This window comes from Brassica rapa, chromosome A07, assembly GCF_000309985.2.
Source record: "Brassica rapa cultivar Chiifu-401-42 chromosome A07, CAAS_Brap_v3.01, whole genome shotgun sequence".
NCBI classification, from domain to species: Eukaryota; Viridiplantae; Streptophyta; class Magnoliopsida; order Brassicales; family Brassicaceae; genus Brassica; species Brassica rapa.
This window is the reverse complement of record NC_024801.2, coordinates 17,664,376-17,689,438: the sequence shown is the minus strand read 5'-3', so window position 1 is coordinate 17,689,438 and position 25,063 is coordinate 17,664,376. Positions and strand designations below refer to the sequence as shown.

The following is a 25,063-nucleotide window of genomic DNA, read 5'->3' as shown; positions in this document are numbered from 1 at the left end:
CAACGTTTTCTCTTTTTGCTTTTCATTTTTTTTTGGCGATAACTATCAATTATTATTATTATTTTCAGAAACTGATTATGATGTGGCAAATTATAATTGGATGGTGAATGTATAGGTTCACCTTAGGGGTGAACCCAAGAATAACTCTTAAAAAAATATATTAACGTGGCTATATATCAACAAAGGAGAACCGAAACTGGTGGTCTCTATAAACTTCTACCCCACCAAATCTAAAAATTCGAACCCTGGTTCCAGCCTTTCAAATAAAAGTTCCGAAACTAGTATAACGAAAAATATATTGTTTTAAAAAACTAAAGAAAAATGTAACAGTAGATAAAAACTAATTTATTATTACTATTATTTTTGAAAGCGGGGAAAATAAAATAGACCTCCAGCAAGTGAAAGTCAAAATGAGAGGTGGGCGTGAGCTGTGTAGTGGAAATGTCGTAGTTATTGACACACTCTCTCAGCCACATGTTTAGATACGCACTCTCGTGTGACGTGGCATCCTAACTCCGTCCATACTCTCTCAGCCACTCGTTCGGCACGTGACACTTCCTAAATGGGCCCCACTTTCCCAAACCTGTTCTGTAGTAACTCTCCTTTTTTTTCCCATTATCCAGATGAAGCAACAGCATGAAGGATTCTGAATCCAGGTTTTTGCAGGCTTACTCTTTTTCGGTTTAATTTTTATTTTAATTAATTTTTTATCGGTTTTTAACTCTTGAGAATTACGTTAAGCGACTTTTTCTTTTGTGGGTGTTTTTTTTTATTATCGTGGTGGAGTGGGCGATGTGTGGAGGAATCAGAGAGGAGAGTGATTTGGGGTCTGTGATTGGACTCTGTTTCTCTAGTCATGTTTGATTGGGACGACGAAGAGGTAAAGTCTCAATCTTTTCTATTTTGATTGGGCGTCTCGTTGTTCATTGGCTCATATAAAACTAATAAAGATCTGAGCTTGGTCTCAGAGGTAGTTGTTTGAGTTCTAGAGTAGGTTGAGCAGAGAGTCAGAGCCTAACTTCTTACATCAGGTAGATGTCATTACTTGCTTTGTCTCTGATCCCTTGTTGTTTAACCTGTTTTTTCAGCTTACTAATATGATATGGGGTGACGAGGGAGAGACAGGCGACCATATTGTGCCTTTTAAAGTAAGAAACAGGAAGGAACAAGGCGATGAATCTAATAAGGCAGTTAAGCCAGCTGAAAGTAAAACTCACCTTCATGATAGTAAGCTGGGGGGGAGCAGTTCAGGGCAAAATATTGAGTGTATGAGCTCATGGCCTGACTCATCAGTATCTAATAATGCTCGAAAAGCTGATCCAGGACCAGGTTCGAGTGAGCCAGCTAGATATGATTCAACAAGAAGTGGTGCGTTTCTTGAAACAGTGCTGTTTTACTTGGGTACGTTCTTTCAAATTCTAATCATGTTTAAAGTTGTGTGTGTGTGTGTGGTCGCCTTGTTTTTACCAGAGAAAGCGTCTGAACTTGCGAAAGGCCCTGATATTTTTCATAGCACTGATGAGAGTAAAGAGCAAGGTGATTTCGATGAGTATGGATGGGCTAACATTGGTAGCTTTGATGATCTTGATCGAATGTTCAGGTATGTCTTGTTCTCATCTTGCTTGAGCTAACCAACCTCTGGATTGCCTACTAATGGGGTCTCTATCTAACACAATATCCTCACAAGTGGTGATTTTGCAGTAGTGATGTCCCTATATTTGGCGATGGCAGTCTCAGCGGTGCAGATGAGTTATGGTCTTCTTCTAAAGATGTATCCAAGCCGTTACCATCCATTTTGGACTCTCAAGATCTAGGATTGGATATTAGAACTAAGTTTGAGCAACAAGAGAACCAGCAGTTTCCATTGACTGGAGAAACCAATGGTGGTCCATCATCCCAAAGTGCGCCTAGAGTTCGTGTAACCCCAAAAGCTGAGCAATATCATGAGCATAAGAGACAATCCTCAGTTGATGACCAGGTACTATGCACTGCAGACTTCGGGATATTGCTCACACGTTTATAATAAATTGAATGAAAGAACGTATTGTTGCATAGTTTCTATCATCTTTTCTAAGAGACTCTCCAATTAAATATTAATATAATTGGCGAGAGACTCACATTGTAATTTTTACAGCTCCGTTGAGTCTTATTTCTTTCATTTTCTTTCCTGTTCAGCCATATCAACAAAATAAAATGATGAAGTTTTCGGAAATGTTGGGGACTCATGAGGCAGGGGCATCTCAAGATCCATACGGTCAGAGAACTCTGTCCAGGAGAAAATTTGTAAACCAGTTGGGACCGTCACGATCATCTATGATGGGTGTTAATCTGCAGAGTGAGTCTCAAGGGTCTGGGACATCACATTATCCACATATGCCAAACCAATACATGGCTACTTCTGGTTTTGGTAATCCATATTCTACTGTGCCTGTAGTTTCAGCCTTCCAACGTCCTGATGTTAACAAGAATCAGCTGATGCATCCTTCCTACAATCCGGCTTCTGCTATCTCTGCAAACATGGTAACAGATGCTGCCGCACGACCTTCAACAATGACGCCGCAGGAAAAGCTAGAAAAACTTAGGCGCAGACAGCAAATGCAGGCGATGCTTGCTATTCAGAGACAACAGCAGCAATTTCGTCACCAGGTTCCTGTAGCAGATCAGTCAATTACTCAGCTTGTCGACAAAACTAGTCTTCAAGGGCTAACCGCAATACCTTCCTTTGATCCCAATTCATCTCTGGAACTAGATGATTCTGGAAACTTTGCTGCTGCTGTTGATAATCCATCAGAATTCTCGGTTCTTTATCGGCTTCAAGATGTTGTAGCAAAGGTACTCAACTGGTTTGTTATGTTATGTTAGTTGACCTTTATGTTGAAAGTAAACTAATACTACTTATTGACCTGCAGTTAGATATGGAAACAAGGACTTGTATAAGGGATAGCTTATTCCGTTTGGCTGATAGCGCAGGTCAGAGACATCACACTAGTGATACACCCCACAGTAATAAGACTAGCCAGGATGACCAGGAGGTTATTCCTCAAGAAAAATCCAGATATAGGTAAGCAAATCTATGCATATTAATCAATATGGTATATATATGTGGTTCTTAGTTAGTTCATGTGAACTAAACACATACAGTCTTGTGAATGTGGGGTAGCCTTTTATGTATGATAAGTGTGAGATAGGAAAAACTATTTATCCATGATTAGCATATGTCCATTGTTCTGAATGAATCAATTTACGCAGTAAAGACCATCTGAATGCTGCAAGCATATGCATTAATACTCTTTTCATGTGCTGTCGCAGTTCTTTGTTAGGTGATTGCGTTTTAGATAATACTTCATCATTACAGTATGTGGTTTACATAGCTAGCTCTTGGTTTTTGTTCTTACAGATATGCAGGGATGCTAGACACCGAAACTGTGACCAATCCCACAGACAGAACTGTGGCTCATTTGCTCTTTCATAGGCCTTTTGATATGTCTGCGGCAAAGCATACGGAAGGACTAGAATCACCATCTTCTTCGAAGATGGGAACTGAAGTAAAAGGGAGTTTTCCTAGCACAAGAGAGAGTCACATGAATAAGCAGAAAGCAAAAGAGGAAGATGTACCTGCAGGTTCAACTGCTTTAGGGTATGCATCCAACTCAGGATCCAGTAGCACTGTTGGTGAGAGGGTTAATGAAGCATCCCAAGGAAACAAAAGAAAGTTGTGAAGTATAGAAAGGGTATATAATATTGCGTCCCATGCCATTTCATATTCGTTCATATAGGGGCTTGTATGCAGATTCATTGGTAACTAATGTTCATGTGTTGCTTTTGTCAACTATCAGTTTAGGTTTGCGGTGTTAGAGAGCAGCCTGAGGAAATCTGCAGCGTAGGCAACATCTCTCTGCATTGCTAGAAACAATCTCCTGTTTACTCCTTTCATGTAATTAAATGTTTTCTTTTTGTTTTTTTTAATTGTTGAATACCCTTTCTTATTACACGTATTTCCATGAGAAAACATTTTGGAAAACTCATGTAGTTTGCTCTTACAATTTTCTTTTCAAAACCAGATTTGATCTCTTATTATATTTGTAAGCATATCACCAAGGACAAACATAACTACTAGACTCGTAACAATCAGTCTATTTTCAGGAGAAGTAAAAATGTCTCACACTGCAAGAATATCTTTTCTTCAGTTATGCGTGTGACAAAAGACCCAAGAGGCTCTTACTGTATGTGATCTTTCACAACCTGTTTCTTCTTCAACCCATCGTGTTCTCCTGCAGATAAGGAATCCGAACACCAAAAAAAAACATCTGTTAGTCAAAGAATACAAAAGGTGGGAAGCTCTGTGCATAGTCGAAGCAGACCTACTTGTTTTATACAAATTTTAATGTATTCTTCAGTTTTGTTTCCAACATAGAAGAATTCTAATAGATATTTGAATTTTCTTATGCCTTAAAAAAAATGTTAATTCATTAAAATCTAAAAAAAACTAGTTTCTAATTCAGAGTATGAATTAAAAGTAAGTTGCAAAATAAGTTATTCTATAATAACATGTAAAATCAAATATAAATGTGAACCAGATATGTCATAAATCCATGCTTAAAAAGTTTAAACTCAACAACATAATAACAAGATTTATGTTTTTATAGTTTTAAACATAAAAAAAAATTGTTTTTCCAAATTTATATAATTTTTAATTAATTGTATGAATTTCATCTTTGCTAAAATTTGATTTTTTTAATGATTTTAAATTATGTTAAAAAGAATTTGTGGTTATTGATAAAAACTCCCATAAAACAAAAAAACAAAACCTAAAGTATAAAAAGCGCACACACACTCTCCACTGAGCATTCAGTCACTGGCAAGTCCCCTTGTCAGCGATGGAATCCCTAATCCTGGAGCTCCACGAGATCGGCGCCGTCAAATTCGGCAACTTCAAACTCAAATCCGGAATCTACTCCCCCGTCTACATCGACCTCCGTCTCATCGTCTCCTACCCCTCCCTCCTCTCCCAAATCTCCCACACCCTAATCTCCTCCCTCCCTCCCTCCACCTCCTTCGACCTCGTCTGCGGCGTCCCCTACACCGCCCTCCCCATCGCCACCGTCGTCTCCGTCTCCACCAACATCCCCATGCTCATGCGCCGCAAGGAGATCAAGGACTACGGCACTTCCAAAGCCATCGAAGGTGTCTTCGACAAGGATCAGACTTGCCTCATCATCGAGGATTTGGTGACCAGCGGCGGGTCCGTGCTGGAGACGGCGGCGCCTCTTCGCGCGGTTGGGCTCAGGGTTAGCGACGCGGTGGTGTTGATCGATAGGCAGCAGGGCGGGAGGGAGAATCTGGAGGAGAATGGGATTAGGCTTCATTCGATGATTAGGTTGACGGATATGGTTAGGGTTTTGAGGGAGAAGGGGAAGATTGATGAGGGGGTGGAGGCGAGTTTGATTAGGTTTTTGGAGGAGAATCGTAGGGTTAGTGTGGAGAAGGTGAAGGGTGAGGATAGGGTTTTTGGGTTTAAGGAAAGGTCGGAGCTTTGTAGGAATCCCATGGGGAAGAAGCTGTTTGAGGTTATGGTGAAGAAAGAGACTAATCTCTGCTTAGCTGCTGATGTTGGAACTGCTGCTGAGTTGCTTGACATTGCAGACAAGGTAAAGAATCTTTCTTCTTTTTATCTGAAAGTGCATCATATGGTTTATGTGTTTGTGATCTTTGAAATGTTTGTGTTGATGAAGGTGGGACCAGAGATATGTATGTTGAAGACTCATGTTGACATTCTGCCTGATTTCACCTCCGACTTTGGTTCTAAACTCCGTGCAGTAAGTTTGGTTACATCTTTATTATATGATAGGTTTGGTTACCCAAAGAATCTTGTAATCTCTCGTCCGGATCTCCTGCGGGAATTTTTTTGAAGATCCAGTACGATAGAAACATGAATCTTGTGCTATAGTGTAGTCCTTTAAGTCCCCTTAGATCATCCAGTGTGCTGTATTGAAGCCCTTTAGGTCCCCTCAGATCATCTAGTGGACTACCATTTGGCTGTTCTTGATTCCGAAATTTTAACCCTTTTTTACACGTTACTTCAGATCGCAGACAAGCACAAGTTTCTCATATTCGAGGATCGTAAGTTTGCAGACATTGGTAACACCGTCACAATGCAGTATGAAGGGTAAGTTTTCTACTATATGTCACTTGTTGTTCTTCATTGATGATTTTCATATAATTTATCTGCTGTGGCTTGTTTGCAGAGGCGTCTTTAAAATATTAGAGTGGGCAGATATTATAAACGCTCACATAATATCAGGGCCAGGAATCGTGGATGGCCTCAAGTTGAAGGTATATTTGTTTTCATTTGTTACTGGATTCTCATTTGATCATTTCATTTTTTTACTAACATCTGAGAGGCATTCAGGGTTTGCCTCGTGGTAAGGGTCTGCTTTTGCTAGCTGAGATGAGCTCTGCTGGTAACCTTGCTACAGGAGACTACACTGCAGCAGCCGTGAAGATCGCAGAGGCTCATTCGGATTTCGTGATGGGATTCATCTCGGTTAATCCAGCGTCTTGGAAATGCGGGTATGTGAATCCGTCTATGATTCATGCAACGCCTGGTGTTCAGATGGTGAAAGGTGGTGATGCGCTTGGCCAACAATACAACACTCCACACTCTGTGAGTCTCTCCCCTCCCCCAACCTTTGTTAGTAGCTTAGGTGGTGATCTCGGGAAATATAAAGTGAGGTTGCTCTTGTTGTCTTGTTTCAGGTGATTACTGAGAGGGGGAGTGATATTATAATCGTGGGAAGGGGAATCATAAAGGCTGAAAACCCAGCAGAGACGGCTCACGAGTATCGACTTGAAGGCTGGAAAGCATACCTGGAGAAATGCTCTTAGTAGGTCAAAGCCTGAGGGGTGGTTGACTTTTTTTGTGTTGTGATGCTATAAGTTTGTGGAAGCTTTGTGTGTGAGGATGGATTTTAAAACGCATGTCTGGTTGATCAAATCTCAATAATATAATAAAGTTACGAATGACAACCGTAGTTACCAATATCCCTCCAGATCTCTCTCTCTCTCTAAGCAAGATCCCATCCTTGTACTAAAACATAAAAATCAAGGCACTCTAGTAAACTAATAAAAGATATAGATATCCTGAGGAACAAAAAACTAAAACACGCCTCAATGCAGGACTCGGAAGGTGACCAAATGGAACAAGGAGTTCACTCCAAAGCACGCCCTTCAAAAACAATGAAGTCATCCTCATCCTCGTCCGAATCCAGATGAGGTGGAGTATCAGTCAAAACTTGTTGGTTTGCACAATCAAGTTTATGCTGTTGTTTCTCAGAAACTTGGGGTTGGAGCTTGAAAATGACAACTTCTCCCTCTGTATCCAAGTCTGGAAACTCCGTTTCTTGATCCTTGAGTTCGTCAACCTTCTTTATGACACAATGGCTTCTTATAGGAATGACAACAAAATCTGTAGACGTTTCTTGAGATATTGCGCCCACTTGAGTTGCAGCAACCATTTCTGTTTGCCTCAAAATTCGATCTAAAACATCCTTCAAACCAGCTTGAACACCATCTAACTTTTCACCCAGACATCCCTCTGTTTGATTAGTAGTCATGTCTTTAGGCAAATCAGAATTATAACACCAAAAGAGAACTGAAACTCATCCAATGATCTCTCTGGCGTGGATGAGTCCCACAAACTTGATCATGCTACATATAGAGCGCTAAGGAAAGAGTTAAATGCTAAATATTTTCCTAAATCAAGAAATATAAATTCTAGTTTAATAAAGGAACTTAAATTTAAAGCATATCACATCTGTTTCCATTTTTAGATACTTGCCCATGTAACATGTCTCAAATGGCACTGATTTTCTTCTGTTTGCATTGCATCATGTCTCTGTGTTGCTCAAGAGGACCTATCAACCAATTAAGGTTTCCTTGACGAATGGGCACGTTGAGGAGACAACTTAATATACTTCACCTCTGTTGGTTTTGGTGTTAATTCTGTCTATTGTCTAATCAGAAAGCAAATGCTTAAAGAAGGAATATTTTTTACCTTTTCGACATGAAAATATGCATGGGAAATGTGTGCAGGCTCTGCAGAAAGAGAGGAAAGACAAACTCCGTTCTACACTGAAAATGATATTTTACTCTGACTGTCATCACAATACTTTTCAAAACACAGTTTGGCACAATCGAAAAGCCTTAAATTCGTTATAATAATTAGTTAAAAAATAAGTAATTTTCGTATTTATTAATTTAATCTAAGTGCAAACCGTAAAAAAAATAGCCACATTTTTATAGTTTGAGATGTACAACTGCATATTCAACAGTGGCACCAACTCGATAGTCTTTTATATATCATCAAAAAAGCTATTAAGGTTTGTTGTTATGAACTCGGCCAAAAGTCTGTGATGTAATTAAGTTTTGAAATGTGTTCATGTAAATACAAATTTCCATAAATCTAATAGAACATATTTAGCATATTTACTTAACAATTAAAGGATCCATACATAAAAATACAACCTGCAATCAAACCACAAAATAAACACAAAAAGTAAGATTCCGCGTGAAGCATGGGCAAATCACTAGTAGCATCATAAAAGAGCCAAGGAAACATTCTCTCAACACCAAAGAGATCTTGTAGTCATCATAAATTATTTACTGTTACATAGATTAATTTTGGTCTTCCACTGTTACACTTTGTGCAATAAGATAAATCTTTTTGTTTGAAATGAGTAGTTCCAACTCTACTTTCTAATACAAACTATAATTCAAAACCCACAGCATTTGAGAAACTTTAAGGTTCCAAATAGTAATGCCGTCTTTCACGAAAGAACAAAACATGTAGAAGCAGAGTGTCATTTTATTCGCGTTTACATCATCAACGGAACAATTTCGACGAAACATGTTTCATCCAACGAACAACATACTAACAAAGGCGTTAGGACGAAAAGAATTTGACATTTTCCTCTACAAGTTGGTCCGTTATTGACATATACGCTTCAACTTGAAGGGGAGGGGGAGGGGGATAATTTTTGGGATATCGTAACCGACTTAGGATATTCTACACCGACTTAAGAACCTTATCTCAAATGTATTAGCTTTCTTTATAGCAATAGAAGTAGACTTAATGACTTGTATAAAGAAGGCCTTCTGGTCATCGATTACATAACTTTTAAGAGATTTGAATCAATTAATATTTTCTATTCGCTGCAGTAATGGACTGCACATGATACATCACCTTGAGCCCCATAAAGTTTATACTAAAACTGTTGGACTCTATATAAGGCTTAGGAAAATATTGTTCGGAGATTAACACCTTTACAGTCATACTAACGTATCAAATTTTAGTTAAATTCAGTATGATTAAAGTCTCAGCTTATCTGGGAAGCCCATCAAGTCCGTGAGAACTTATGAGTATACTTTACTCTACTGTTCGGACATAATAAGTACGTTGACAGCATGATGCGGCATAAAGATGCAGTAATCGTACAAGTTGACAAGGATTTTTTTTTTTATCATCAATAGAGGGAGATGTTTATCGGATTTCTCCGGCACTGGTATGACTATTGCTGCCTCTTTCTCTAAGAACTGAAGAGGCATTATATTGTAATAGATTGACGAGTGACTATCTGCATGCAATTTGATTGACAACATCACCATTCACCATTACGAATACTAAAACACAAGTAAAGTGATTTAATAAATTAACGAACTTAGATACTACACGACAGAAACACATTAGAGCATCTCCAACCCCACTCTATTTTTCACTCTAAAATAGAGTTTAGAGTCAGGGCCGGGCCTGACAATTTCGGGCCCAGAAGCAAAAAAAAAAATTTTGGCTCATAATCTTAATAAAACATGAAAATATTAGAAGGTGTTCCCATGTTATTCGAACCCATAACCTCTCACTGTTATATATCTAGCTTTTACCACCAAAACTAGAGAGAAACTTCATTTATTTTTGGCCCCTAAAATAAATATTCTCTTGTTGGCCCCAAAGCCAATGCTTGATGGGCTTGGTATCAGGCACGGCCCTGTTTAGAGTAAAGAATGCTCCAATGGTACTCTATTTCTCACTCTATAATAGAGTAAAAAATAGGTTTACTCCAAATATAGAGTAATTTGTTTTTTTTTTGTTCATCACTCTATTTTCTACTCTAAAATAGAGTACCATTGGAGCAAACTCAAACTCTATTATAGAGTTACTCTATTTTAGAGTAAAAAATAGAGTGAACCATTGGAGATGGTCTTAGGCAACCCTTTATGGACGCTAGTTTTTTCTTTAGGTTGCGGGTTTAGACCATCTCCAACGGTTTACTCTATTTTTCACTCTAAAATAAAGTAATTCTATAATAGAGTTTGAGTTTGCTCCAATGATACTCTATTTTAGATTAGAAAATAGAGCGATGAACAAAAAAAAACAAATTACTTTATATTTGGAGTAAACCTATTTTTCACTCTATTATAGAGTGAAAAGTAAAATACCATTAGAGCATTTTTTTACTCTAAACTCTATTTTAGAGCGAAAAATAGAGTGGGGTTGAAGATGCTCTTAGTGGAGTGTGAGCCCTATTCATCCCTAGGAAAAAAAAAACATGTTTTCTTTTAATGATTGTAACCACTTTTGACACTCTGGAGACCGACATGACCTAACACTGGCAATAATGAGCCAATAATGACACAAACGGGCCTATATGTGTCACCTAGACCACGTGGTAGTTTTATATCCAAGTGAGACTGAATCATTTTTAATTTAAACTAGATTTCCACCCGCACAACCGTGCGGGTATATATTTTCACATTTATATATATAGATATTGTTTTACATAATTATTATATATTTTTAATGTTACTCACATATTTAAATATTTGTATAATTATGCCAAATATAATAATTTTATAGTTTTCATGCTGTAAATTAAAATCATCACATATATGTTGCTTATTATATATTTGTCTTATTGAATTTGCGTTTAATTACTAAACTAATTTTTTTAATGCATGAAACAACATATATGAAAACAATTTTGTATTTAATTTATTATAATCATGATCCGTAATTCAAATTGCTAGATTTTTTTAGTAATTTTTTAATGTTTATTAATTTTATATAAGAAATTAATGTATATTAAAAAGTTTAAGATAAGTTAAATTTTTATACATGTATTATATAGTTTACTAATATTAACCCGTTCTACCAACATATTATATTTTTAGCATAAATATTTTATATTTATGAAAATAAAATATGTTAACTTATCAATTTAAAATAATTTTATCATATTTTGTTCAATATAACATTTTTATTTTAAAATGATAGATATTATTATAAAATTGATAAAATAGGATATGATTTTATTCTTTTAGTAACATTTCATTACTAATTACAAAATTAGTTGAAAATATTTATATTCAATTTATGACAAATAAGATCTTATTATAATCTTTTTCAAGAGATTTGTTAGAATTTTAATTTTTTTTTTTAAAAATTAAAAGATATAAAAGATATTATGATTAAAGTAGTTAAAAATATTATGTATATTAGCATTAGTGATATACATTTAATATAAAATTTAAATGATGGTCCAAATAAAAATATCACTCATCAAAAAATCATGATTTTTATTTTATTAGAAAACAAATTTGGAAAAAAATAAAAAATAAATATTTATTTCTAACAAAATCTTTAAAAATTATTAGTAAATGTATTTGTGAAATTAATTTCATTTTATTTAAATTTTCGTTTATAAACCAAAACTATATTCAATTTTAATTTCTAATTATATTTTATGATAATTTAAATTAAAAATAACTAATTTTTGAAAGTATATTTAAAAAGATTCCAAGAAGATTTTAAAAAGATTTTGTTAAAACATTTTAAATATATTCATTTGTATTTCAAATAAAAAGATAAATATATTAAAAGATATAATAATAAACTTATCTAAAATATGATATTTTCTAGGAATGGTCCAAACAAAAAAAATCACACATGAAAAGAAGTCATGACTTCTGTTTTAATATATAAGATATACATGCTCACTAACTAATGCTTGATCAAATAACAAATGGCAGATATCGTAGTGATCTCTGAGACCATTGTTCGACCCGAGAGCTACGACGAGGATGGCTCCAACCGGGTTAAGATCCATCTCACACCTTGGGATCTCTTTTTCCTTCGAACCGAATACGCTCAAAGAGCTATAATCTTTCCCCAACCCGACCCAGAAACCCACGTGATCTCTCAACTGAAGTCCTCTCTCTCCGTAGCTTTGAAAATTTTCTATCCACTTGCTGGACGTCTCGTGAAGATCCACAACGAAGATGACGAAACGGCGTCGTTTTACATAGATTGCGATGGTTCAGGTGTCAAATTCGTGCATGCAACGGCTCCAGCTGTGTCGGTGAGTGATGTTTTGGAACCGGACAATGATCACTGGACTGAGTTTTTCTCGGCAAACGGAGTTGAAAGCTGGCAAGGGGTCTCAGAGTCGTTGCTTGCTATCCAAATAACGGAGTTGAAAGATGGAGTTTTCATCGGGTATGGAGTTAACCATATGGTTGTTGACGGAACTTCCTTCTGGAGTTTTTTCAAAACATGGACAGAGATTTGCTCTGCCCGGAAAATGTTTCCTCCTTTGTCTCTCCGTGGGTGGTTTCTCGATGGGATTGATTACCCGATTCGAGTTCCCTTCTCAGAGACGGTATCATCACTTGTTTCTTCGTCGTTGCCGAATCATCTTCAAAAGAATATATTTCGCTTCACGAGTAGAAACATCTCTGAGCTCAAAGCAAAAACTAACGACGAGGTTGGTGGGTCTGATGAGGATCTGAAAATCTCTTCGTTTCAAGTCGTGTTGGCGCATATGTGGCGATCAATAATCAAAAACAGTGGTCTCGATCCAGAAGAATTGATTCATTGCAAGTTAGCAATGGATATGAGAGGGAGACTAAACCCTCCGCTCGAGAAAGAGTGTTTTGGAAACATGGTTGGACTGGCGACGACCACCACAACCGCGGGAGAAATGCTTAACAATGGATTGGGTTGGGCTGCTTTGCAACTAAACAGAACTGTGAGGTCACAAACGAATGAAGAATTCAAACGTTTTGCTGAAAACTGGGTGAAGAACCCTAAAATACCGAATGGTTTAATGGTGAATAATTCGCTCGTTGTTGCTAGCTCTCCACGGTTCAATGTGTTTGGAAACGATTTTGGTTGGGGTAAACCGATTGCGGTTAGAGCTGGACCGGGAATTGCTGGCCATGGTAAAATCCTTGTTTACCCGGGAACTGATGAAGGAAGCATGGAGATTCATACGTCTTTATGGTCTCACGTTTTGGAGAAATTATTGGCTGATGAAGAGTTTTTACAGCATGTCGTATGTGTTAATCGAAATCAAATGTAATTCGTTTTTCTCTGTTTGAAAAAGAATAAAGAATAATAAACGTATTCTGCTTTTGCTAGCTGAGATGAGCTCTGCTGGTAACCTTGCTACAGGAGACTACACTGCAGCAGCCGTGAAGATCGCAGAGGCTCATTCGGATTTCGTGATGGGATTCATCTCCGTTAATCCAGCGTCTTGGAAATGCGGGTATGTGTATCCGTCTATGATTCATGCAACGCCTGGTGTTCAGATGGTGAAAGGTGGTGATGCCCTTGGCCAACAATACAACACTCCACACTCTGTGAGTCTCTTCCCTCCCCCAACCTTTGTTAGTAGTTTAGGTGGTGATCTCGGGAATATAAAGTGAGGTTGCTCTTGTTGTCTTGTTTCAGGTGATTACTGAGAGGGGGAGTGATATTATAATCGTGGGAAGGGGAATCATAAAGGCTGAAAACCCAGCAGAGACGGCTCACGAGTATCGACTTGAAGGCTGGAAAGCATACTTGGAGAAATGCTCTCAGTAGGTTAAAGCCTGAGGGGTTGTTGACTTTTTTTGTGTTGTGATGCTATAAGTTTGTGGAAGCTTTGTGTGTGAGGATGGATTTTAAATCGCATGTCTGGTTGATTTGTCACTTGATCTCAAATCTCAATAATATAATAAAGTTACGAATGACGCCCGTAGTTACCAATATCCCTCCAGATCACTCTCTTTCTCTCTAATCAAGATCCCATCCTTAGACAAAAACATAAAAATCAAGGCACTCTAGTAAAGTAATAAAAGATATAGATATCCTGGGGAACATAAAACTAAAACACATCTCAATGCTGGACTCGGAAGGTGACCAAATAAACCAAGGAGTTCACTCCAAAGCACGCCCTTCAAAAACAATGAAGTCATCCTCATCCTCCTCGGAATCCAGGTGAGGTGGAGTATCAGTCAAAACTTGTTGGTTTGCACAATCAAGTTTGGGCTGTTGTTTCTCAGAAACTTGGGGTTGGAACTTGAAAATGACAACTTTTCCCTCTGTATCCAAGTCTGGAAACTCCGTTTCTTGATCCTTGAATTCGTCAACCTTCTTTATGACACAATGGCTTCTTATAGGAATGACAACAAAATCTGTAGACGTTTCTTGAGATATTGCGCCCACTTGAGTTGCAGCAACCATTTCTGTTTGCCTCAAAATTCGATCTAAAACATCCTTCAAACCAGCTTGAACACCATCTAACTTTTCACCCAGACATCCCTCTGTTTGATTAGTAGTCATGTCTTTAGGGAAACCAGAATAGATAACTGATATTCATCCGGTGATCTCTGGCGTGGATGATTCTCACACACGAGATCATGTTACATATAGAGCGCTAAGGAAATAGTTAAGAAATGGAAATGCTAAATATTTTCTTAAATCAAGAAATATAAATTCTAGTTTAATAAAGGAACATAAGTTCAAAGCGTATCACTTCTGTTTCCATTTTTGTAAGACACGTGCCCATGTTATGTTTCTCAAATGGTAATGTTCATAATGGAAAGTCGGCGAAATATTTTTATCTTATGTTTTTGAGTATTGGCAACTTAGCACGAACAAGTATAGCTTTCATATTACTCTTGTTGAGGACAGGCACTTACGAACCCACCTAAACGTTAATGGTGGATAAACGTTAACTCATTGCTATTGCTCACCAACCGGTCTAATCTTGCTTAGGGTAATTACAAAATAGTTGGTAAACGGAAAAAAAACGACCGAAACAGTTGGTTATATTACCGTACCAAACAAACTGTTGAATCACGAATGCCACGTTCTAGAGTGAATACCAGTTGGATTCGAAGGGGGTACTAGAGACAACAATAAAACATGGTTAACCTCAGTGCATCCTCGACGTCAGCAACCTCAGAAAGAATATTGCATACCTCTTTGATTCCAACTTGGTCCATGCAAGTTCAGATATACGCTTCATGCAAGTAATTTTTGAGGCAAGAACTTTCCCGTGGGAACACAGTAACGGGGTGCTCTACCTCGTACAAAAAGAAACAAATATAATCAAGAACACTTGAAAGCGTGGATAGGATCTAATTTGCCAATTAGAAAATCGTATTTTACCACTAACTCAAAACTGAAATCAAATACAAACTTTCGAGGGAAAACAATACAAGAAAGTTTAGTACGGGGTGGGGTGTAAAATAGCCATCATATCTGATTAATCATATACTTTGTTGCAGATTTAAATGCATGGAATGTTGAAAGCAGTGCAGTTAGCACGGGTATATAGATTTAAAGGCATGTATGAGGAGATTTACTTACGTGGTATCAGACCATAGACGAAGCCAATCTGTGGAGATCCAAAAGTATTGTTCTTCAAGTGACTGAACAGCAGCTTCTGAAAGTATTGTTCGTACTTCTTGCCTCCTTTCAGTCAAAGTATTGTTGCGTTCAGGTAACTCATCCATTCATCGAGATGTGGCGGAAGATCAACATCTCCTTTAGTTATGTCAATAGGATTCTCTCTTTGTCCTTCCCGACTTTCTAGTTTACTGGACCGAAGACTATAAATCAGCATATAAGCATCAGTGGATGAGAAAACCTCTGCCTCAGAGGTGTTCCCACTACTAGAGGCACCATTACTCTCGGACTTTGGAGTTGAAGAAGAGCCTTCAATGAATGGATGGATGTGTACCCAGTTCTGACACTTGCTCATCGTCAAATTTCCACCACAAGCCAGTCTTTTCATCTTTGATGTGACAAACGTAGTGTCCACTTTTCACAGCGCTTCCTTTGTGGATCTCAGAAGACTCTGCCAATCTCGATCTCATATCCAGCACTTGAGGAAAGGAAAACGAGGATGTAATTTTCTTCTTAGCAGTAGTCTGTTGACATGATCCAGACAAAAATATAAAGGAAGAGTTTAATCAACTTCAACAATAATGTCTTATCTAAGATTCAATTTTTATGCAAACCACAAGAAATGAGTCGTAAAGAACCCTTTGGGAGAAAAACACATGGCTTGAGCTGAAAAGTGATAACAGGAGGTAGTGTGCGCAGCTTAATGCAGCGTGTGGCTGGCGTCAACTCTAGCATCGCAGCTCCCACAAAAATACTGATTGTCCCCATTGAGATGCTCCAAGCTGAGGTAATCACTCAAACTTTTGAGACCCTTGACATTCAACTCAAGGGCATAGACATCCTCCACCTTTGAGGAAGCTTCTGAATCCCTCCCACATTTTGAGCACTTAAAAACAAGTAAAAGATGAACAAGACACCAGATATGTTGTTGCCTTTATAAGCAAAATAAGTTTTCTAGCTTAATCTTACACGTGGTGACATGAGAGACACTACCGCGGAAGAGTTTTCTACCACATTATTATTGTTTTTCTTATCAGACCATTATAATGGTAGATCAAAATTGAAGCCAAAATTATGTAGAGGCTAGTATTATTCAAAACTCAACCCAGAATTTGATTTCAAACTGATCATAAGTTATAAACTGGTCATATTTTAGTTCATGTAAAGTTCCAGTATATTTTGGATCAGTATAAGCTTTTAGTCTTTTGATTCTCTAGATATTGTTTATTTTATATTCACATTTTGGATTCAAGTATATATGTTACATAAACTTCTTATATGCCTTGCAAATTTTTAAATATAAGTTTGTGAATTTTTAACAACACAAGCAATTTCATGAAAACTGTGTGCAAAAAAAGAGTAAACCAAACATATGATCAGTTTATCAAATTACAGAGGGATATCCGTGGGTAGGTTCATCTTACAAGGTCTTTCATACACAAAATTATATAAATTGATATTCAATAAATTAATAATTTTTAGTTGTTTAGTTGGATTGATTCGAAATATAACATAGTATGATAAATTAATAAAACAATAAATTTTAGAAAACTCATATATATATATGGTCCCATAAAGATTATAAAAGTTAATATTTTCTATTTATAGAGTTTATATATGTTTAAAAAAATTATTTTTCTTATTCACAAAAGAGTTTATCTCAAAATTTTCATATAAATTTAAAATATTTTAATAATATTGTAGCATATTACATCTAAAAATAAATTTATATTATACAGTACATATCTTATATATACCAAATTATCATATAAGAATAATATAAAGCAAAATTTTATACTTATATAAACCGTAAAATAATTATTTTTTATTTTATATTAAAAACATATCATAAACTATATAAATCTAAAATAAAATTTCTGATAAATCAACAATTCTATAAATTAATAGAATAATATGATTTAATAATTTTTTTTTAATTTATAGAGTTCTTATGTATATGTCTTTGGATGCAAAAAAAGCATCAATCAAATATCGTATTTTACGATTGAATCCACACAAAATGATGCACACAGATTTGTGGAGTTTGATACAAATAATTAAACACACATAAATTGATTAAAAATTATATTAAAAACATTAACCATTCAGGAAATTTTGTTTTGGGGGGGGGGGGGGGGAGGGTGCGGGGTTATAGTTTAAACTTTTTAGACTTCATTTTAATAATATCATCACTCTCATGATTGATAAAATTAAAACTAGATGTGACTCTCCTGAGCTAAATAGATTTACCAACACAATGATGCAAACATGAGTTATTCACTAATATATTTAGAAAAAGCACTAGCTACCTAATTATAGGGCCCGTATTTGCTTTCTTTTCAAGAAATGGGAAACAAAGTAACAAACTAATCAAACAAAACTGATTGAATAACTGACAAAGCTGATTGAATAAGTGAGTATTAGTAGATACATTTCCATGCTCTGTTCATAATCTGGTCTTCTACAAACGGACGCAATGACCACATCATGGTGTAAGTATCGAGTTCATCAAATGAGGTCTTTAAACTAAGAGATCTCACAATCTTTTCCTGCAAAAAAAGAAACATTATCATCATCATCCATTGCTTTTCAGTAAAAAAAAAATATGAATTTCAAAGATCCAACATGCAGCGTATCTAAAGCTTCAAAATCTAACACACCTGCATAACATAGTTCTGCTCCACCATACTGTAAACCACAGCAATAACTGTAGCGTACTCTGTAACTTCAGGTTCTTGAGCAAAAGATACAGTTTCGTTCTCCTGAAACCAAACAACATTACTCTCTAAAACCATTCTTCAAAGATATACATGTGTATTGAAACCTTACTTCATCACTTGTCACTTGTCGCAAACCATCACTTGATGCTTCATCTAGTTGTGTGGAGAGCTTTGTTGCAGTATCAATTGCAAGGGCGGCATCATCAGTGAGATGCTCGAGGTCAGATAACAAGCTTTGAGCTGCAATTACAACATTTTAACGATTAGAAGGGCATACTTGCTTTAACAATGTCGAAGTGAGTTGATGACATGAAACATTACAAAAAGAAATATGGCGATAAACAGTAGATTCATTATTACCTTTGATTAGGTGGTCAGAAAGTCCTGATAGAGATGTATGCACTTCTTGCAAACAAAAAAGGAGAGACGTGTAAGCAGAAACGAATAATTGCTGAAGAGTGTTTTTTAAAACATGAAAGTTTTTCGCATCAATTGAGAAACTTTAGATCAAAAGAGTTGATGAGTAAACTTACAAGCCCGTGTGCTTAGTGCAGCGTCATCGATGTTAATACAGCCTGATTCTACGTATGATTTAAGCCGTCTAGTTTCATTGTTCTTGAGAATGCTCTCGATGAACTTGGAGGAAGTGAGTATTGGAGAGCGTTTGAGCAAGGCTGGGGGATAAGAAATTAAGTCAGAGAAGGTCCACCAATAAAAACCAAAGAAAAACTTACAGAGCGCTTGCTGAAAGCGTAGAAGAAAGGTGTTTGCAGCATTATCTAGTTCCTCAAGCTTTGTGATCCTATAAGCATTGCAATAAACCAAGATTCAAGAGTTAGAGGGTTTTAAAATACAACATACTAAAGTGAGCACATATATATGGTAAAGAGAATCAATCATAACACAAAACATACCCCGTGATAAAGTCTTTGAAAATCTCGTAAATATTATGCTTCAGCTCGCTTCTCACTTCCATCTCTCTTGTCTTGAATTCTAAAAGAGACAACTGTTGAAGCTAAAACCAAAAGAAAGTTGAGAGGCAGAACACAAGAGTCGATTTCGTCAAACAAGGAAGGTTCAACAGAGAATGGTGAATGCAAGTTTTCAGAAAAGAGCTACTCGATGCAGCTACGGTGAATAAAATCAGAAGAGGAGAAAGAGTTAATTTAGGGTTGGGTTATTTTGTGATTCTTACAAACAGAAAGGGTATTACTGTAATTTATGATGTCTCGTCGCAGGGTGTTTACCATTCGCTGAGACGAACAGGCCATGTGCCGCTGAGGGGAGGACCCTTCCTTCGTCGGTGATCTCAAACTCTTAAGCCATGAATCGTCGAAGTCGCGGCTCTTCTTCTTCTTCTTCTTCCGGATCCGTTGGTGGAGCTAGTGATTCGTATCGGAGAAGATCCGATGTACCTCGCAACCGAAGCAATGACAATACTAAGGGTGGAGATTCTGCTGACGTGTCCTTCATCGTCGGAACTTGCTCTTCTATGTGTCCTGGTAAAATCATTTTCTATTTGGCCTTAGATTCCCCTAAAAACTGAACCTATCCTGCGCCTGAATTGCATAGAATGTAATAAGGATGTAAACAGCTTCAGTTAATAAAGTTTATTGCTTTCCCTTATTAACAGAGCGGGAAAGAGTCACAAGAGAACGCTTGCGTGATCTCTCAGTGTTTGAGAGGCTTCATGGAAACCCCACTAAATCATCCTCAGATCTCGCTGTCAAGAAGGTGAGCTTTGAGATTTATTAAAGTTTTCATTTTTCGTGTTTATAATACTCTGATTAATTAGCTTGTAGTAGACAGTGATTAAGTTTCTTTTATAAAATGATTCACAGCTGTTCTGTATAACATCAGTCTTTTTTGTCCTTGCTTAAAGTAGTTATACTCTCTCTGTGTGTGTTCTTGCTAGTTTTGCAGAACCCTTTCAGCAGCTGATGTTCAGGCATCGGATGTAAGACCGCTCTCGGTCTTAGAAGAAACTCTGAGTTACCTTCTAAGCTTGCTGGACTCAAGGGAGCACCCCTTTGAAGTGGTTCATGATTTTATTTTCGACAGGACAAGGTCTATTAGACAAGATCTCAGCATCCAGAATCTAGCCAGTGAGGGAGTCATCCACCTTTACGAGGAAATCGTATGTTTTTTTATTACATGTTTCTTTTTCGTTAGAATTACTTCTTTCTGGTTCATGATTGAAACTCATTTGTGTGTGTTTACTCCATTGATGTTATTATTCTGACTCTCAAGCGGGTTTCTCATATAGGTTAAATTCCATGTCATATCTCGCCAGAGGCTTCAGGGTTGTAGTGGTACAAGCATTAGCTCAATGCATCACTTGAACATGGAGCAGCTAGCAAAAACTCTCACCACTTTGTATAATATCTATGACGCAAATAGGAAACCAGATTACATCTACGAAAATGAAGCCGAGTTCCGTTCACTCTATGTGCTGCTTCACCTCAATACCAGTAGTGGAGTGATGGTTGTCTCTCTGCTTCCTTTATCCTTTTATTCGTTAGCATGTCACCTTTTTCATTTACATAAAACATTAAGATTTTGATCTGCAGGGGGAGCCACTGTCTTTATGGTTTCGCAAGCTGACTTCTAATTTAATAAAATCCAAGGAAATGTGTTTTGTTCGAAAACTTTTAAGGTAGGTTATGCTGTTCAATCTTTTACGGTTGAGTTATTTAAATTAACTACCTACAGACAAGATGAACTGAAGTATGGTGAAATTTCCTCATTTTATCTTGCAGATCATATCGGAATGGTAATTACAGGAGTTTCCTAAGAACAACGGCTTCTGAAGCGACATACTTGCAGTATTGCATAAGTGAGCCCCATATTAGAGAGGTGAGCTTGTATGGACTTGAATATGTAGTTGTGTCCTAGTTTTCATGCATGGTTCTTGTGGCACTTTAAGTGGTATAAATATACATGTTATAATATTTTGAATAGACTGTTAAATTATATTTGATCATTTTCTGAATGTTTTAATGGTAAAAGATGCGATCGTTCGCTGTGGAATGCATAAACAATGTTTGCTACAAGCTTCAACCTTATCCTCTCTTGCGGCTATCTCATAACCTAATGATGAAGGTAATATATACATGCAGATTCCCTTGTTTTTTATATATTCTTAAACTCTTGGTAAAACATGAAAAGTCATAAGCTGAGTTTTTTTATAATTTTCAGGAGATGGATGTTGAATCTTTATGCCATGAGTGTGGTCTTGAGATACGTACTGATTCCGATGGGAGCATTGTGTTGCCAACGAAGCAGACAAACTTCTGCCGTCCAAAGGAAGGTTTTAGAAACTATGATTTGATTGGAATTGAAGTTGAGAGGTTGTTGTGAACACACACAAGACATAACAATTCGCTTGTATCCTTCGCTTGTGCCAATCTAACTGTAATCTTTTGTATCTCTTAACCCAAAAATGTTTCATGTCTGAACAAGGAGAGCAAAGACATGCTGAGCAAAAAGAAATTCACTGAGATCTGTTTGATCTTTTTGAGTCGAGTCTTCAACAGTGATAGTTGTGTGACTCGTTGGAACATACTAATATAGTAAGTCATCAATTCTACTACACTTAACTGGACCAACTAGTTCATGTAATATCCGGTTTACTGATGAATCTCTCTGACCAATTATCTTTTCAAGAATACAACCTCTTTTCAAACCCGATGAATCCCGCATTAAAATCAACTCTAGGAACCAACCATACAGTCACACGACCCTTCATCAAAACCTATTTAAACAAAATTTAGACACCTACCACCCTCCCTTCCACAACCACGACTCCCTTGGTTTGTTGGAACCACTAATGCCCGACCGGATAATGATTGAAGTAATCAATGAGGTAAAAGTCTCCTTTAGGCTATTTCTGGTTTGTAAAAAATAAAAAGAAAAAATTCAAAGCTTAATTCAAACCACACAGATCCTTCCTTCAACAATAATAATATCTTCTCCTGACTGAGACAGAGAGAGAAACACCAAAACTCAGAGAACACAAAAGCTAATAATAATAATACTAATATACTACACATCGATCATTGATTGTACAGCTAAAGGACACCGGCATCAAATCTCAACCCACTCCAGGTTTATCCATCTACTCTCTCTCTCTCAGCTTCTTTCTGAACCGCTGTCTGAAATTTATATCTCCAATAATGCTCAATTCTTTTCACTTGTTGTCTGGGCGAGAAGCTGTTTTCAGCTAAAAGTATCAACCAACAATGACGACTTCTGTTTGCCCTTTCTCCAAAGCTGCTCGTCCCGACAATGCTTCTTCTGCTCCAAAACAAGCCGACACAACACCTTCTGCTTGTCCTTTCTCCAAAGCTGCTCGTTCCGACGACGCAAAACAAGGCGAGACGACTGCTTCTGCAGCTTGCCCTTTCTCTAAATCCGCTGATGCCTCTGCTCCAAGCAAAGGATGTCCTGAAAAGGAAGGAAGATTGAGTAAGGAGGACTCTGCAACGGTGCCTGCCAAGTGCCCCTTTGGTTATGACTCCCAGACCTTCAAGCTTGGACCTTTTAGCTGTATGCTATGCCAATCACTTCTCTTTGATAGCACTAGATGTGTGCCTTGCACTCATGTCTTCTGCAAGTAAGCACTAGTGTGTTTATCTATGGGCTATTTGGGTTTGCTTCTGTTAAGACTTTAGTGTGTTTTGTTGAGTGCAGAGTGTGCTTAGCACGGTTTAAGGACTGCCCTCTATGCGGTGCTGACATCGAAAGTATTGAAGCTGATGAAAACCTTCAGAAGTTGGTTGATCAGTTTATTGAAGGCCATGCTAGAATCAAGAGATCTCTTGTGAATAGTGCAGATAAAGAAGATGATAACAAGAAGGTGATTTACGCTGATGTTTCCATGGAAAGAGGTTCTTTCTTGGTTCAACAAGCTATGAGAGTGAGTTCTATCTCTACAACTTGTTAACCTGATTACGTTTGCTATTGAGAGTTCTTGTTATTGACTTTGTTCTTATATGTGCAGGCATTTCAAGCTCAGAATTATGAAAGTGCTAAATCAAGGTTGGCAATGTGTACCGAGGACATTCGAGATCAGCTAGAGAGGGAAGGTAATACACCAGAGTTGTGTTCACAGCTTGGTGCAGTCCTTGGCATGCTTGGTGACTGCAGGTATGCTCATTGTCTCTCTCTCTCTTTTTGTCATCCCAACTTTTCTGTGGACAAGTAAGATTCAGCAAACGAGGGTACTTAACTTAGTTTGTCTGGTTACTGCAGCCGAGCAATGGGAGACTCAAGTTCTGCAGTCAATCATTTCGAAGAGAGTATTGAGTTCCTTATGAAACTGCCCATGCATGATTTGGAGGTTTTTTTATCACATTGCTTTTTTTTGTTATATTTTGGTTTTGCAAATTTGTTACCACTTTCTTAAAAGTTGTTGCTACACTTTTGCAGATTACACATACACTTTCTGTCTCGCTCAATAAAATAGGAGACGTTAAATATAATGATGGAGATCTACAAGCTGCAAGGTCGTATTACATCCGTGCTTTAAATGTTAGACGTGATGCAATGAAGCTTCACCCAAATGCTCCTTCACAAGTAAGCATATATGCCTTCACGCTTCTACTTCAGTTCTGGCCCCCAGTGTTTTGTTAATCCTAGCATGTGTGAAGGAAGGCTTATTTGTAGATCATAAGCTTTTGTTTCTGGAGGCTTTTATAGATCATAAACTATTGTTTTGTGTGCATTTTTAACTATACATTATAAGCTCTGTTTCTTGAGGTATTCTTACTTGATTTCTTGTGTAGAGAAGTTGGAAACTGAGGCAAGGTCGGTCCTGAAGTTGCAATATGCTTTATGTGTGTTAGGTCATAGAGTCATAGTTTTGTCTGTACACCAAATCTGCTATCATAGAGTCATAGTTGCCATTAAAATCTCTCGTATTTTTGGATGTTCTGGTGAGTAATCAAAGTATGATTTGGTGGATAGATAAGTGCTTAATGATTGTCTCGTTGTTGGTGAATAAAGGAACCTTTACTAAGTTTGGTTGTTATTTCTTCAATTTGTTTTTGTAGATTCTGGATGTGGCAGTTTCTTTAGCCAAAGTTGCAGATATAGACAGGAGTCTAACAAACGAAGATGCAGCCATAGATGGTTTCAAGGAAGGCATGAAACTGCTGGACTCTTTGAAACTGGACTCTGAAGATTCTGCTGCTCTCGAACAACGTGTAAGATTTTTTTGCACTACTTTCTTTCTTTAGGCTTCTCAAAATTTATCTGAGAATGTAATTTTTGTAAACATGAACGCAGCGTCTCTCTGTGATGGAGTTTCTGAAGAAGCAAGTAGAGAAGCCTGAACAGTCTGCAGAAACTGCACTATAATCTGATGCATGCTTACCTAAGTATATATATAAAGACTGTATACCTAATCACTCTGTTGCATTTTGTCTGAAATAAAGGAGCGAGAATGCAACAATCTTGTGTTCGCGCTTTAGGATTAAACAAAAACAGAGTGCTCTGTTTCTCTATGTGAACTTATGAATCAGCAGGCATGATGAGTTGTATAAACTATAGTACTCTACCAACTTATTAAGAGTCTGTTTAACATAATCATAACGATTTATTTCCGATTTCATAT

General features: G+C 37.1%; 6 protein-coding genes across 13 annotated transcripts; 5 read left to right on the top strand and 1 right to left on the bottom strand.

Annotated features, from left to right (window-relative positions):
* Positions 1–443: 443 nt before the first annotated feature.
* Positions 444–4,075, top strand: LOC103829982 (protein LNK2). 3 transcript variants are annotated; one of them, XM_009105675.3, is made up of 10 exons: positions 445–656; positions 787–880; positions 1,089–1,368; positions 1,471–1,600; positions 1,702–1,978; positions 2,176–2,335; positions 2,435–2,832; positions 2,910–3,061; positions 3,398–3,731; positions 3,837–4,075. In XM_009105675.3, the coding sequence occupies exons 2-9, from the start codon at positions 857–859 to the stop codon at positions 3,717–3,719; spliced, it is 1,743 nt and encodes a 580-aa protein (XP_009103923.1). In that variant the 5' UTR covers positions 445–656; positions 787–856; the 3' UTR covers positions 3,720–3,731; positions 3,837–4,075. The 3 variants fall into 3 exon arrangements, with proteins under 3 accessions (XP_033131979.1, XP_009103923.1, XP_009103922.1); XM_033276088.1 differs by having other exon boundaries at positions 444–656; positions 1,705–1,978; positions 2,176–2,832; XM_009105674.3 differs by having other exon boundaries at positions 446–656; positions 2,176–2,832.
* A 745-nt stretch (positions 4,076–4,820) lies between these two features.
* On the top strand, positions 4,821–14,080 carry LOC103829976 (uridine 5'-monophosphate synthase). 2 transcript variants are annotated; one of them, XM_033276089.1, is made up of 7 exons: positions 4,821–5,648; positions 5,733–5,816; positions 6,084–6,166; positions 6,246–6,333; positions 6,410–6,461; positions 13,490–13,692; positions 13,784–14,080. In XM_033276089.1, exons 1-7 carry the CDS (start codon positions 4,878–4,880, stop codon positions 13,913–13,915), a joined length of 1,413 nt encoding a protein of 470 aa, XP_033131980.1. In that variant the 5' UTR covers positions 4,821–4,877; the 3' UTR covers positions 13,916–14,080. The 2 variants fall into 2 exon arrangements, with proteins under 2 accessions (XP_033131980.1, XP_009103917.2); XM_009105669.3 differs by lacking the exons at positions 13,490–13,692; positions 13,784–14,080 and adding an exon at positions 6,757–7,026 and having other exon boundaries at positions 4,828–5,648; positions 6,410–6,664.
* LOC103829977 (uncharacterized acetyltransferase At3g50280-like) lies at positions 12,060–13,687 on the top strand. The gene is made up of 2 exons (XM_018653298.2): positions 12,060–13,385; positions 13,472–13,687. The coding sequence occupies exons 1-2, from the start codon at positions 12,075–12,077 to the stop codon at positions 13,478–13,480; spliced, it is 1,320 nt and encodes a 439-aa protein (XP_018508814.1). The 5' UTR covers positions 12,060–12,074; the 3' UTR covers positions 13,481–13,687.
* Positions 14,081–18,003: 3,923 nt separating the features above from the next.
* On the bottom strand, positions 18,004–19,928 carry LOC103829980. The gene is made up of 8 exons (XM_009105672.3): positions 19,695–19,928; positions 19,362–19,462; positions 19,182–19,249; positions 18,981–19,121; positions 18,808–18,849; positions 18,557–18,687; positions 18,388–18,489; positions 18,004–18,276 (listed from the first exon to the last, which is right to left on the bottom strand). Exons 1-8 carry the CDS (start codon positions 19,716–19,718, stop codon positions 18,148–18,150), a joined length of 738 nt encoding a protein of 245 aa, XP_009103920.2. The 5' UTR covers positions 19,719–19,928; the 3' UTR covers positions 18,004–18,147.
* Positions 19,686–21,975, top strand: LOC103829981 (SAC3 family protein C). Of its 2 annotated transcripts, none has more exons than XM_009105673.2 (8): positions 19,686–19,949; positions 20,081–20,181; positions 20,363–20,584; positions 20,714–20,932; positions 21,018–21,103; positions 21,207–21,303; positions 21,457–21,549; positions 21,646–21,975. In XM_009105673.2, the coding sequence occupies exons 1-8, from the start codon at positions 19,772–19,774 to the stop codon at positions 21,805–21,807; spliced, it is 1,158 nt and encodes a 385-aa protein (XP_009103921.1). In that variant the 5' UTR covers positions 19,686–19,771; the 3' UTR covers positions 21,808–21,975. The 2 variants fall into 2 exon arrangements, with proteins under 2 accessions (XP_009103921.1, XP_033131982.1); XM_033276091.1 differs by having other exon boundaries at positions 21,186–21,303.
* Positions 21,976–22,301: 326 nt separating this feature from the next.
* LOC103829975 (protein NCA1) lies at positions 22,302–25,035 on the top strand. 4 transcript variants are annotated; one of them, XM_018653227.2, is made up of 8 exons: positions 22,302–22,554; positions 22,660–23,062; positions 23,140–23,365; positions 23,450–23,595; positions 23,701–23,788; positions 23,878–24,024; positions 24,501–24,653; positions 24,736–25,035. In XM_018653227.2, exons 2-8 carry the CDS (start codon positions 22,689–22,691, stop codon positions 24,805–24,807), a joined length of 1,206 nt encoding a protein of 401 aa, XP_018508743.1. In that variant the 5' UTR covers positions 22,302–22,554; positions 22,660–22,688; the 3' UTR covers positions 24,808–25,035. The 4 variants fall into 4 exon arrangements, with proteins under 4 accessions (XP_018508743.1, XP_018508742.1, XP_009103916.1 ...); XM_018653226.2 differs by having other exon boundaries at positions 22,312–22,554; positions 22,641–23,062; XM_009105668.3 differs by having other exon boundaries at positions 22,362–22,554; positions 22,651–23,062.
* The last annotated feature ends 28 nt before the right edge of the window (positions 25,036–25,063 follow it).

What these genes read in the sequence shown, in the direction of transcription:
- LOC103829982 (XM_009105674.3), top strand. Translation starts at nt 857, where the DNA reads ATGTTTGATTGGGACGACGAAGAG. An exon ending in ATATGATTCAACAAGAAGTG is followed by an intron (nt 1,369 to 1,470) that starts GTGCGTTTCTTG and finishes TGTTTTTACCAG; the next exon opens with AGAAAGCGTCTGAACTTGCG. An exon ending in TTCAAGATGTTGTAGCAAAG is followed by an intron (nt 2,833 to 2,909) that starts GTACTCAACTGG and finishes ATTGACCTGCAG; the next exon opens with TTAGATATGGAAACAAGGAC.
- LOC103829977 (XM_018653298.2), top strand. Translation starts at nt 12,075, where the DNA reads ATGGCAGATATCGTAGTGATCTCTGAGACCATTGTTCGACCCGAGAGC.
- LOC103829981 (XM_033276091.1), top strand. Translation starts at nt 19,772, where the DNA reads ATGAATCGTCGAAGTCGCGGCTCTTCTTCTTCTTCTTCTTCCGGATCC. An exon ending in TTTGTTCGAAAACTTTTAAG is followed by an intron (nt 21,104 to 21,185) that starts GTAGGTTATGCT and finishes AGTATGGTGAAA; the next exon opens with TTTCCTCATTTTATCTTGCA. An exon ending in GTGAGCCCCATATTAGAGAG is followed by an intron (nt 21,304 to 21,456) that starts GTGAGCTTGTAT and finishes TAATGGTAAAAG; the next exon opens with ATGCGATCGTTCGCTGTGGA.
- LOC103829980 (XM_009105672.3), bottom strand. Translation starts at nt 19,718, where the DNA reads ATGGCCTGTTCGTCTCAGCGAATG. An exon ending in CCTGTTCGTCTCAGCGAATG is followed by an intron (nt 19,463 to 19,694) that starts GTAAACACCCTG and finishes TTTTGGTTTTAG; the next exon opens with CTTCAACAGTTGTCTCTTTT. An exon ending in ACGCTTTCAGCAAGCGCTCT is followed by an intron (nt 19,122 to 19,181) that starts GTAAGTTTTTCT and finishes CTTATCCCCCAG; the next exon opens with CCTTGCTCAAACGCTCTCCA.
- LOC103829975 (XM_018653227.2), top strand. Translation starts at nt 22,689, where the DNA reads ATGACGACTTCTGTTTGCCCTTTCTCCAAAGCTGCTCGTCCCGACAAT. An exon ending in TGGTTCAACAAGCTATGAGA is followed by an intron (nt 23,366 to 23,449) that starts GTGAGTTCTATC and finishes TTATATGTGCAG; the next exon opens with GCATTTCAAGCTCAGAATTA. An exon ending in GGCATGCTTGGTGACTGCAG is followed by an intron (nt 23,596 to 23,700) that starts GTATGCTCATTG and finishes TGGTTACTGCAG; the next exon opens with CCGAGCAATGGGAGACTCAA.
- LOC103829976 (XM_033276089.1), top strand. Translation starts at nt 4,878, where the DNA reads ATGGAATCCCTAATCCTGGAGCTCCACGAGATCGGCGCCGTCAAATTC. An exon ending in AGCTGAGATGAGCTCTGCTG is followed by an intron (nt 6,462 to 13,489) that starts GTAACCTTGCTA and finishes TGAGCTCTGCTG; the next exon opens with GTAACCTTGCTACAGGAGAC. An exon ending in AATACAACACTCCACACTCT is followed by an intron (nt 13,693 to 13,783) that starts GTGAGTCTCTTC and finishes GTCTTGTTTCAG; the next exon opens with GTGATTACTGAGAGGGGGAG.